Below are 12,317 nucleotides of genomic sequence, written 5' to 3'. Positions count from 1 at the left end.
AGCAGAAGGGAGCAGACAACACAATACTAGTATATTATTATATGCAGGGATGGTAGGTATAGTTTGGGGGAAACAGAATCTCTTCCGAGGTAGACCAGAAGAGGGGGCCCATGCAGGGCTCTGTGGCAGGGCCCCATCACAGGTCGGTGGTATCCAGGCCAGCATTGGTGAAGGACAACGCCTGCTGCTGTCCATCTGTGCCCGCCGTCCTTCCTGACAGCACCACGCTCAGGGGCTCTGCGTCCGGCTCCATCGGACTCTGGGGGGGCTCCTTCTGTAGGGGGAGAGAGGAGAGGTGTGAAGGGCAGGGACAAGATGGGGTGATGTCTCCAGGCCCTGAGGAAGTGGGTAGGCCTTCTAGCCCACACAGACAGATGGCTCCTTGGCCGGAGTCCCACCCTGCTCCTCTCGGGGCCTCAGTTCTCTGGCTGTGTCCCAGAGGTGGCCATGCCACTGGAGGGACAGATGGACCCAAGTGAAGGGCGGGACCTCACCTGATGGGAGAACTACTCTGGCCTCTGCCCCATCCTCAGACACAGCAGCACTGTGGTGTTCGGCCCAGGCCTGAGTAATGCCAGGCCCTGGATCCTGTGCCAAGGAGCCGGTCCAGCAAAGTTCCTGCCACCTGCACCCCACGGCAGGCACCGTGCTGGCAGGCTGTGTCAATGGCACAATCTATCCATTACCTGAAGTACCCACAGGAATCCCGTGAGGGAGGAATTGTGTGCCCCACTTTACAGGTGTGGAAACTGAAGCTGAGAGGGTGCTCATGGCCAGGGAGGGGCAGCGCAGGGTTTGGGCCACTGGCCTTGCTGGCTCTAAAGTTTGTCCACAGCACAACACTGCCTCTGGTGCAATCCGACATCTTCTGCAGCCAGGGTCTCACTCTGTTCATTGTGATGCACACTCACATATCCTCCCCTCCCCCCTCCGCCCCCCCGCCTTGTGACATGCTGCACACACACAGCCAAACAGACACACTTCAGAACTGAACCCTTCAGTAGCCCAGGCAGCCCCCAGGCTCCGCTACTGCACAGCAGAGCACCACAGGGCAGAGCCCCAGCACCGTCCCTGGGGGACCACCAGGGCTTTTCCAGGCTGGGCTGTTCCTGGTAAACAGTGGAGCATCTGAGCGGCCCCAGGTCAGGCTAAACTTTGTCCTTGTGCTCCCTAGAGCCCTCGCCACTTACCCCTACCCCCCCCCCCCCCCCCCCCCAGGAGTGTTGGCACGGTGCAGCCCAGGGAAATGCTACTCGCCTTGGAGACGGCCTGGGTTCTAGTCTGTACTTGACTTGCAAGCGTTCTGACCTTGGGCAAGTCAGCACCCCTCCCTGGCCTTGGTTGTTTTAAACGGTAGGATTGGATGATCCCTCGGGTTTCTTATACCTTCCCCACCAATGCAGAGGTCTTGAGTGAGTCAGGGCACCAGGGATCTAAGGAAAAGGCCCCCCACTGTGTTCCCCACTCAGCCAAGGGAGAAGAGGGGCAGCCAGTTCCTGAGAAGGCCCCAGGGCCTCCACGCCTGCCTCCTGCTACAGGACAGGGGGTGGGACCTCGGGCCGCTTCTGGAAATATAATGACCCCCTGCCATCCCGGGACAGTCGTGGCTCTCTCCTGGCTTTGAAGGCTCTCGGTGGCCTGGCCCCTTCCCTCTCCGGACTCTTCAGAGCTCTCTGCCTTTCCCAGCCCACAGGTCCAGCCCTGCTGCTGGGGCCCCTGACTGCACTGCCCTCTGGGGGCAGCTTTGGCCTCCGCCTGTCTGGCCACCAGCTCTGGCAGGCAAGACTATTCCCTTCTGCCTCAGTTGCCCCTAAACATGTCCGTGGGACTTTTCCAACCCGTCTTCAACCAGAGATGAGCTGTTTGCCCAGAGACCTCTACCACTGCCTGGTGGCCCGGATTGTCATCTCACTCCCATCCTTGGATCCTGTCTGGAGGCCTCCATGTTACAGCCAGACCTCAGTGCAACAGTCTGGTATTGTAATGCCCATGAGAGGCTTTGGTTGGCCAAGTGCTTCCATGTAAGGCATCCTCAAGGGAAAGTAAGCACTGAAGGCATGGTGGGGAGCCCCAGAGAGCAGGACCTAGCTGAGGGTAGGACCCAGAGGCCGTGGATACCTAACCACTCCCCCCCCACACAGAACCTCAGACTATTAACATTCAGTGGGCCTTAGCGCTTCTTCTCCAGTGGTGGTTTTCAAAGTGGGAAGGAGAGATGGTAGTTCCTTCCGGTTCTGGCGCCCACCCCTGCAGGGAGAGGACCCATCATCCACGCCTCTCCTGCTTCTCAATCCTGCCCGCACATGAGGACCCCAGGGCTTTCACAGCACATCCATGCCAGGCCCACCTCAGCCCTCGGATCAGAGTCCCTGGGCTGGCAGCCAGTATGTCTAAAGAGCTCCCCAGGTGATTCTAAGCAGCAGCCAGGCTGTGCGAACTCTTGAGCCAATAGAACTAGCGGACTTATTGAACAAATGGTGGTACTGTGGTTTATTTGAGCCTACCTTCTCTCCTTTGCTAGGTTATATTCACCTCCACATCTCTTCCCCCCACCCTGCCAGCTCTTCTATACGGGATATAAAGGCAGGGAAGCAGATATTTTAGCACTTACTTTGTGCCAGGTGGTTTTTATACCCACTCTTATTTCATCCTCACAACAGCCCTACTTGGTTGGTGTTCTGATTCCCATTTGCAGGTGAGAAAACAAACCAGAGGGAGAAGTCACCCACCCCGGGTCACAGTGAATAGTAGAGGAGCAAGGCTTGGACTCCATTCCAAAGCCATAAGGTGTCTCAGGGCCTGGAGCAGAAATGCTAGGTCAGAAGCAGACCCTCTGCTCTGTCCTGACCCCACTTCTTCAGACAAGGACCCCAGGTCAGAATCCCCAGGCAACAACTAATCCCCCGTCTTGCCTTGATTTCCTGTTTGTTCTTTTCCAGGTCCACAGAGTTGTCATCCAGGGAGTTGAGGCTATGGGGGAGAGGATGGAATTCAGACAGTTGGCAGGCCCAGTCCTCCCTGTCTGTGGTCAAGAACCACCATTGCCTCTACCTTCTTCTCTACCATACCATCATCATCACCACCACCATTACAGCCACCATCACCATCACACCATCACCACACCATCACCAGCACCATCATCACCACCATCACTCCCACCATCTCCACCACTATCACCACCACCATCATCACCATCACCATCACACCATCACCACACCATCACCAGCACCATCATCACCATCACTACCACCACCACCATCAGAGCCATCATCACCATCACACCAGCACCAGCACCATCATCACCACCATCACTCCCACCACCTCTACCACTATCACCACCACTATCATCACTACAGCCACCACTAACACCACACCATCACCATCTCCACCATTATCACCACCAGCTCCATCACCAACTCCACCACCACCCATCATCACCACCATCACCACCATCACCACCACCACCTGCACCATCACTACCACCACCAACCAGCATGGTTATGAGTGACACTGCTCACCTGAGATGGTCCACGTCGCTGGAGGAGGATTGGGACTCAAAGCCCAGGTCCTTGGTGGGGAGGTTCAGCACGGGATTGGCCCTGGAGAAAAGGCCTAGTCAAGCGGCCGTGTGCCTCAGCCTCCCCATGGGACCTCTTACTCACCCTTTGATCCCACTCACCGCTCAGCGGTGTACATGTTAGTCCCAGGGATGGCAGAGGTTGAAGGCATCACCCCTGCTGCTGTTTTCCGGGCCTCCTTGGCAGCCTTTATAGCCCGAAGCTTCCGGCGGTAGCTGTGGGGAACCAGGAAAGGGATCACTACTTTCCCTGCACACCCACTGTATGTCCAGTGCAGGCCCTGGGAGTGTGACTTCAGAACAACCCTGACAAGTAAGAGTATTCCCTCCATTTTGCAGTGTACAAGTAACTGTCAAAGAAGGAAAAACATTTGCCAAAGGCCACACAGTTGACTAGTGTCAAGGCCTAGACTCAAACCCACATGTGACTGCTGACTGCAAATTATTGGAAAAGGAAAAAGAAGCAGCATTTATTAAGTGCATTTTAGGTGCCAGACATCTTGCTGGGTGTGAGATGCACATTGCTTCCTTGAGGACTTTGAGGAATCTAGTCTCATGCCCATTAGGCAGATGAGGAAACTGAGGCTTGAGGAGGGAGATGACCCAAGATGTCACAACAGGTCAATGCGGATTGAGTACAGGTATACCTGACACCTAAACCCAAACTCTATTTACCCCCTCTCCTTTATGGCTTGGGGGGGGGGGGGCAGAGGTGGGGTTGGAGACACAGGATGATGAGAACGTTACCTCTTTCGGGTACACAGGAGGGCAATGGTCATGATCACGATGACCAGCAGCAAAGCCACTCCCAATCCTATGATGACGCTACTGAGCACCTTCGGCAAATCTGACTTCAGATTAGCCTGGGAGCCCTGGAGAAAGAGTGTGAGGGAGGCTCTGGGGTCCACAGACATACCCCACCCCACTCCCCCACTGCTCTCTTCCTGCAGTCACTCACCAGCACCACCAGCCCCAGCTGCACCAGCTGTGTCTCTGCGTCCCGGTCTTCCAGGATAATCCTATCCACAGAGCCCCGCTCAGGCCCGAGGGACATTGGCATCCCCCGGGCTTCCTGGTCACCCTCCTGCCCCACCCCCATGGGCAGTCCCACTCACCGTCTCAGCTCATCAATTGTCAGGGCCGACCCATTTGAGAAGACAAAGTAGGCATCGAGGTAGGAACGGCCTCGGTCCCTGGAATGGGCAGGGGTGAAGCGTTAACAGGAGCCTAGAACCACCCAGCAGCCCCTCCTGCTGCTCCTCTTCCTCACCAACCACTGGGCCTGCTGGCACTCACCGAGCTGTGGACTCTATGTCCTTAATGTCCACAATGTAGACAGTAGTCCTGGTCACCTGGGCCAGAGCCCTGCAAAGGGGCGGGTGTCACAGAGGCCTGGGGTAGGGCCTTAAACCAGGCCAATGGCCAGGGCCCTGCCAGTGAAATTAGGAATTGTGTGAATTAGGAAGGGGCACTTCCCCCGGACAGCTCCATTGGCTAAGAAGGTAGCACCTCTGTGCAAATAGAGGAGGAAGCTCTTCCTCTGGGGTTGGGTTAACAGCTTAGCGAGCAGAGTGCACAGCCTTAGCAACTGTACACAGCAGCCCTATTGAGGTTGTTCCCTGCCCAGCCAACCATAGGCGTCTGGGGACGTGCAGAAAGGAGGTGCAGGTACAGGGTCAAAGACAGGGACAAGATATGAGTCTGAGACAGGGCTGAGAGACATTCCATCCTGGCCTTATCAGGGACCAGGCTCACAGGCCATGTTCTTCCCCACACCCGCTTCCAGGCTCCCCAGACCTACGCCTTAATCTTGTCCGTGTTGGCGCCCACCTCCTCCTTGCTCGTGGAGAACTGCAACCTCACACGGTAACTCTGATCCACAGTGAAGAGCTATGGAGGGGGCATGGGAGAAGATGAGGCACAAGGGACCCAGGGGCTGGCAGAGGACACCAGGGCTGGAGGCAGGGCCCAAAGCTCACGTTCAGGGTGATGTTTGCTTCCAGGGCAGGACCCACTGAAGGTCTGTCCTGGGCCTGGACGGTCACTTGGTAGGTGCCTTGGCGAGTGGCATCAAGGCTAGTCTTAAGCCTATGGAAGGTGAGAGGGAACAGCTCAGCCTTGGGATGCAAGCTGGAGTCCTCTGGAACCCACTTGTACCCTTCCAAGGATGAGGAACTCACTGCCTTGAGGTCCCCTTTGGGCTTCCCCCACCCCCATCCAGGGGCTGCCCGTAGTTACTCAATGTGGCCAATGAACACATCAGCCTCTGAAGAGGTGGAGACCCGGAAGAAGTCCTGGAAGGGGAGCACGGCCCCATCCTTAGTGATGAAATCCGCTTGGAGGATGGAGAAGCGGATGGCCCCGTTGCTCCCTGAGTCATTGTCTCTGGCCTGGGAGCAAGAGTGGACGACATCTGTGGGCCAGGCCAGGGAGCCCTCACCCCCAGCAGGAATCAGAGGCTAGAGTGGCCTGGAAGGCTGGTCTGCATAATCTCTATCAGCCTTCCACAGGCCACCCCAACTGAGCAAATGCTTTAAACATTACAATTCAAGTTCTGGCAAGTCCCTGCCTCTGGCCCCCCAACCCAACAGGTTACCAACCAAAAGTCCCTTTCATGTGGAAATCCTACCCTGCCCCACCTACCCATGGCCACACACACACATTCAGATTTCCTGAGCACCTACTGTGTGCCAGGCTCCTTCCCTTGGAGCCCTCATTTCAGTGCTCACTGACATGAGTACAAATTCCCCTAATGAACCATAAAATGACTGGGAGAGAGGGCACAAATATTTTTATTCATTCTAGTGCCTTTTAGAGAAAAATATAGCCAACACACAGAAGCATGAGTCCACTATGTCACTGTTCAGGATGAGGCCAAAGCTGGTGTTTAAGTTTAAAAAAAAAAGTTGATTTAAAGAAAAAAAAAGTTGCTCAAAGCCATGGCCAGACACATGACATTGGAAGACAATTGGCTAAAGACTGGAAAACTGACTCTTTAAGACTTTGAAGGAAACTGAGGCTCCAAGAGAGACCCTGTCCTACCAAAAACCCAGCTCTCATGAGGCATCCATCTCCTGCACCCACGTCCTTTCCACAGCACAGAGTGGCACCCAGACACCACCGCCTCTGGGTTAGAGTCACTGCCAGGAACTGCCAGCTTCTTGTCTAGAGGGAAGCTGAGTTCCAGAAAGGCATGGCAACTGCCCAGGGCAGCAAGAGGCCAGCCGGGCCCAGGCCCCAGGCTGTGTGGGAGGCCTCACCACTTGGCATAGCCACCACCCTCGTAAATACACCCATATTTGATACCATAAAGAATTGAGTCTTTTGCCCTAACCGGTTTGGCTCAGTGGATGGAGCATTGGCTTGTGGACTGAAAGGTCCCAGGTTCGATTCAGGTCAAGGGCATGTGCCTTGGTTGCGGGCACATCCCCAGTAGGGGGTGTGCAGGAGGCAGCTGATCGGTGTTTCTAACTCTCTATCCCTCTCTCTTCCTCTCTGTAAAAAATCAATAAAATATATTATAAAAAAAAAAGAATTGAGTCTTTTTATGATGTTGCTCTGGAAATGACTTAACCACAAGGAACTTGTTTAATGTACAGTTGATTTTTCTCTAATACTCAAGAATCCTGGTGTAGTGAAACAAATCTAGCCTGCAAGTGGTTTTTATGGTCATGAAGTTTTTATGAATACTAAATTTAACAATGAATGAAGTTTAATTATATCAATTAGGCAGGTGTTCATTTCCATTCTGGCGTTTTCTTTTCAGATGTTGAAGTCAATAAATTTCCCTTCTGGTGTTAAAACATTTGGGGCGCAGCTCAAAGGCCTAAAGGCCCTGGCCCCATGTCTCCTGGGCTAAAGTGACTGCCAAAGGCAGAGCCAAGAACTTACCCGGACAGATGCCACCTGCTGGTTGGGTATCACAACTTCTGGGACGATCACTACAAGTGTTGATAGGAAGGGGTCAGTGGGGTCAACCTGGCCTAGTGCTGACCACTAGCTTAGCTCATCCCCTCGAAACCTGCCCTCAACCTCTCTACCATCAGGGACTCCCATTACAACGACCCCTGAGCCATTAGTGAGCAGGTCATCCATCTCCCATTGTGCAGATGGGGAAACCCAGACCCAGAGAGGGAGGGCCTGGTCCAGGGTCAGATAGGAGTGGGGGCAGAGCCGGGGTAAACACTCAGGTCCCCCCTCCTGTTGGAACCTTGGGGGAGAGGCAAGATTGGAGGCCTTCCTCCCTTTCTAAGGGCGCACCTGGGCCTCAGGAGGGTCTATGGGAGTTGCCCAAAGGCAGTCCTGGCAGTGGGGAGGGAGCGGGTTGCTGCTTACCGAAAGTCTCACTCTGGGGCAGAAAATAGGGCGCATTGTCATTTATGTCCTCGATGGTGATGGGGAGGCTTCCTAGGAAACAAGGTTGGCTGGCTCTGGTCTCTAGGCAAAGGCCTTGCCCAAAAAGCCTGGGCCTCAGCCATGCTCCCAGCAGCCTCTCTCCCATGCATCACCCAGTCCCCTCTCCCGCTCCTGACCTGGGATGCCCAGTCGATCTCCTCTGGCCTTTGTGGGAGGGAGTATCCTTCCCAGACCTCGGAGAGCAGTGGACCAGGATTGAGCCCAACCCAGGTATCGGTCACCCAACCACAACATTATACTGTCACTTACCAGCTGTGTAAGTTAGGTTATTGAACCTCCCACTCTGTGCCTCAGTTTCCTCATTTATAAAGTTATATGGGGGTCACCGAGCTCATGGGTTGTGTGGGAGTGAAATGAAGAAGCGCTTACCAGGTGACCGGCATAGCCCTGGCTGAAGTAAGGACGGGGCATATGCCTGCTATTAATATGGTTATTTTGCTACTTAGGTCAAAGGTGGGATACAAGTACACGACTGACTCTGCAGTGTGCTCTGTCCTTACACCGCCCCGCAAAATGAGAGCATTGAGTGCTATCTGTGTGCCAAGCACTGTGCTAAATGCTTTACATGCGTGTTCTCGTTTGATCTGCACAGCCAGCCTGCCACCCGACTGCATCTGACAGATGGGGAAGGTGCCACAGCTTTCCCGGTGACACAGCCGGTAAGAGCCAGAGCCAGGATCTGAACCCAGACCTTGCAGGTTCCAGCCCAGGGCTCTTTCCCATGGCCCCTACGCAGCAGCCTGCCAAGCCCAATGTGCCAGACCACCTCACCATTGTCACTGTAGGCCTGGAAGCGGGGGTCCGTTGCGAGGTCATAGGCCCGCACGACCAGGGTGACCAGGTCACAGGTCTCATAGTCGATGGCCTCGCTCTGATTGATGAGCACAGAGCCATTGGCCAGCACAGAGAACCAGCCGTGGCACAGGCTGCCCACATCCACCCCGGCCTTGGTACAGATGACGTTCATAAGCTGCACCTCCAGCTGGGCATCGGTATCCACATCCTCGGCGACCACCTTAGCCACCTGGCCGTGCTGCGAGCCGTTCTCAGCCACACGAATGCCCCGGAGCGAGTTTGAGTTCAGGGTAGGTGGCTCATCGTTCACGTCCTCCACACGCACGAAGATCCCTGCTGTGGCCTCCGCCCCTTGGGGGTCTGGGTTCTCGGCACTCACTGTCAGATTGTAGGAGGCCAGGGTCTCGTAGTCCAGGCTCACGTCTGAGGGCAGCTGGAGGCGGCCCTCAGCCCGCCCAGACCCCAGCATTGAGCCTCGGAGTATGAAGTTGTTGGCACCGCTCCCTGACAGGCTGAAGCTGATGCGGTTGTTGGCTTCTGTCTGGTCTGCATCCCAGGCCAGCACTACACCCACCAGCACTCCTGCGGACAAGAAGCAGAATTCCCAGGGACCCCTGGCCTGGTCACTGGAGGCGTCCCCTGCTCTTACCTCCCTCGGGCGCTTCAAGCCCAGCCTGGGAGGGGTCATATGCCACACTGGTCCAGCCCCCGGGCCCGGCCTGGCCCCGAGAGGACTTACCTGAGTCCCTCTCCTTCACCGAGAAGATGTAGTTGGACTGGTTGAAGATGGGCAAATTATCATTGATGTCCTGCAGACAAGGGCGGTTCTGAGTCCCAGACCTCAGGAGCCCTGAGGGCTCAGCCTCCCCCAGAGCCCAGACTCTGTGGTCCCCCAGACAGCACTGCCCACTTCACAGATGGAAACAGCCTTTAGAGGGTAGAACTAGCCCAGGTCTCACACCTGGGGCTCTGAGGCCTGTGGCGGGACCTCTGAAGTCAGTTATATACTGTCAGGGAGCCCCGCCTCTGCTCTGCTTCTCTGCCCACAGCTCAGAGCTGCCTTAGACCCTGTCTTCTGCAAGGGTGGTTCCCGTCCCCATGTGTGTCCCTGTCTGGCCCAGCTTGACTGCCATTTCTCAGATGTATGTGTTGGCACCAATACCACTGTGTGTCCACAAAGGCCCTGCAGCCCGAGCTTCCCCTCGCCCCCTTTCCTCCTGTCTCTCCTGCCCTCAGCCAACCCCACGACACTCGACACGCCTCTGTGCTCAGGCACCTGCCAGGGCTGAGGCCTGGTCCTGCCTCATTTGCTTACTGTTTTCTGTTCTTGCCTTCCCTCTCTGGCCCTGGCCACCCCACACACAGCGTTACCACTGCTGTCAGAGCATACAGCCAACGCCGCCTGCCGCGTTTGCCCCTGACACTGGGGGTGCTGGGGGTGCCCTTGAAGTTTCCAGCCCTCCCCCAGGCAGCCCACAGACACCCGCTTTTGCTTTCAGCTTTTTCTAAATAACAGTAGAAAGGACATCTTTAGAAACAAAGCCCCCCCCCCCCCCAACTCGATGTATTTTCCTTTTACTGATTTTAGAGGAGGAAGGGAGAGGGATAGAAACATTGGTGAGAGAGAAACATCATCGATTGGCCACACCGCCACACCACACCCACACCCACACCTGCCCAACTGGGATCCAGCCCGCAACCTGGGCATGCATCCGACCAGGAATCGAACCAGTGACCTCCTGGTTCCTGGGTTGATGCTCAACAGCTGAGCCACACCTGCCGGGCTAGGTGTCTTTTCTGATGGTGATTTCCCATAAATGGCATGACTGGCTCAATGCACACAGCCAGCTGCCTTCGCCAGGCCTTCCTAACTCTAACGCAAAGGAGTGGGGAAGCGCACAGCTGTGCGTCAAACCCGGCTCCACCTCTGCCTCACGTGTGACTTTGACCTCTCTGGGCCTCAAGGTCTTCACCTGCAATACGGGGTCGGTCGTAGTCCCTGCGCGCAGGGCCATAGTAAGACTAGCCCATGGCTGTGAAAGGACCACTCACTCACTGAATACAGTGCTGCTTTCTTCCTTCTTTGTGGCCCACTTCTACCCCAAAGACAGTTGACAAGTCTTAATTCAGCTTCTGTTTCTCCATTTTCCCTGAGGTGTCACTCGGATCCTTGTAGGAAAGTGGCACTTCCCAACCTGAGGGAGCACAGGGCTGCCCTGCAAGGTGGTGCACTCACACTCTCAGGGGCTCCATCCACACACCATGGACATAGCAGGGTGCACATTTGTTACAATGCCTTTCTAGAGGAAGGTGACTTGTGGGCTGGTACCAGACAGACTGGCTTCAAAACCCCATTCTGAGGCCCTGAGCAAGCTACTCAATCTCTCTGTGCCTCAGTTTCTTGATCAATAAAATGGTAATAACCATCACTACCTTGCAGGGCAAGGTGCACAGTAGACACTATAAATGCTGATTTTCGCCCCTTGTCTTTGCCCTTGAATGGCGGTGGGAGACAGGAGGGATCAGGTGGATTTGTGAATGAAAGTTAGAGCTAGTATTCACTGAGTGCCTGCTATGGGTCAGGCACTTTCCATTCGTTAACTCACTTTATGTTATTTTCATCCCCATTTTACAGATGAGGAACTTTAGGGCACAGAGAGGTTGAGAAATTGCCTAAAGCCACACAACCAGGCAGCCAGGATTCTAACCCATCAGCCTGGCTCCAGAACTCTCTTACCCACCATGCCGAAAAGGGCAGAATGTAACTCGAGCTGGGCGGAGGTGGGGAGCTGGCCATCTGTTTGGAAGCCCCCCAGTACAGGTTCCATCCTGACCCCTGACCCTGGCTGAGCCAGGCCTTACCTCCACAGTGATGGTGACATTGACCTCAGTGCTGAGGACAGGCACGCCACAGTCAGCCACACGCACAGTCAGCACAATTCGGCCCTCCAGGGTGGGGTCGATGGCCTCTCTGTCCAGGGGGCCCAGGTTTCTGAGAAGCCCTGTGTCAGGATCCACTGAGAAGTTGTGGCTGTAGGGACTGGGCAGCAGGCTGAAGTACAGGCGGCTGTTGTTGGTGCCTGGCTGGTCCTCATCGTGAGCCTGGACAGATAAACGGGGATGGGTGCCAGCCCTTGGTGCTACCATGCCCCTCAGTCATACCTCTGCAGCCCAGCCTCCCCTCCAGCACTGGCCATGAGGGCAGTAATTGGGTCTGGAGCCCGTGGGATGCTGGCCAATCTCCCAGCCTCGGTTTCTCATCTAAGAGGGTCAGATCAAGAGCTTGCAAGAGCTTCTGAGATGGTCATTCATTCCACAAATGTCTCCTGTGTACCTACAATATGTCGGCTCTGTTCTAGGCACAAGTAATAGAGCCAGGATCACGACAGTTCCCATATGGAGCTGATATTCTAGTGGGGAGGGAGTCATGGAGGGAGTATATTATAGACATTCAAAATTTAAACAAGCATGGCATAAGTGTGAAGTCAGCAAGACTCTGATTTTCTCATGATGACTGTGTACCTGTCCT

At 55.2% G+C, this 12,317-nt stretch overlaps 1 protein-coding gene across 1 annotated transcript in view; it reads right to left on the bottom strand.

Annotated features, from left to right (window-relative positions):
- Window positions 1-8: 8 nt before the first annotated feature.
- The window catches only part of CDHR2 (cadherin related family member 2), a 31,560-nt gene continuing 19,251 nt past the window's right edge, over window positions 9-12,317 (bottom strand). The window contains exons 17-32 of the mRNA XM_070415085.1: window positions 11,651-11,890; window positions 9,528-9,597; window positions 8,765-9,370; window positions 7,913-7,984; window positions 7,469-7,518; window positions 5,816-5,967; window positions 5,557-5,665; window positions 5,379-5,467; window positions 4,874-4,942; window positions 4,693-4,770; window positions 4,536-4,596; window positions 4,325-4,449; window positions 3,680-3,793; window positions 3,519-3,599; window positions 2,913-2,970; window positions 9-274 (exon numbers count right to left, since the gene is read on the bottom strand). Coding sequence (XP_070271186.1) covers window positions 137-274; window positions 2,913-2,970; window positions 3,519-3,599; window positions 3,680-3,793; window positions 4,325-4,449; window positions 4,536-4,596; window positions 4,693-4,770; window positions 4,874-4,942; window positions 5,379-5,467; window positions 5,557-5,665; window positions 5,816-5,967; window positions 7,469-7,518; window positions 7,913-7,984; window positions 8,765-9,370; window positions 9,528-9,597; window positions 11,651-11,890 — 2,112 coding nt within the window. The 3' untranslated portion in view covers window positions 9-136. The remainder of the gene's footprint in view (window positions 275-2,912; window positions 2,971-3,518; window positions 3,600-3,679; window positions 3,794-4,324; window positions 4,450-4,535; window positions 4,597-4,692; window positions 4,771-4,873; window positions 4,943-5,378; window positions 5,468-5,556; window positions 5,666-5,815; window positions 5,968-7,468; window positions 7,519-7,912; window positions 7,985-8,764; window positions 9,371-9,527; window positions 9,598-11,650; window positions 11,891-12,317) is intronic.

The sequence above is a fragment of the Myotis yumanensis genome, unplaced genomic scaffold, assembly GCF_028538775.1.
Source record: "Myotis yumanensis isolate MYYU_CA2020_CCGP unplaced genomic scaffold, mMyoYum1.0.hap1 SCAF_5, whole genome shotgun sequence".
NCBI lineage: Eukaryota > Metazoa > Chordata > Mammalia > Chiroptera > Vespertilionidae > Myotis > Myotis yumanensis.
This window is presented reverse-complemented; position numbering and strand designations above follow the sequence as displayed.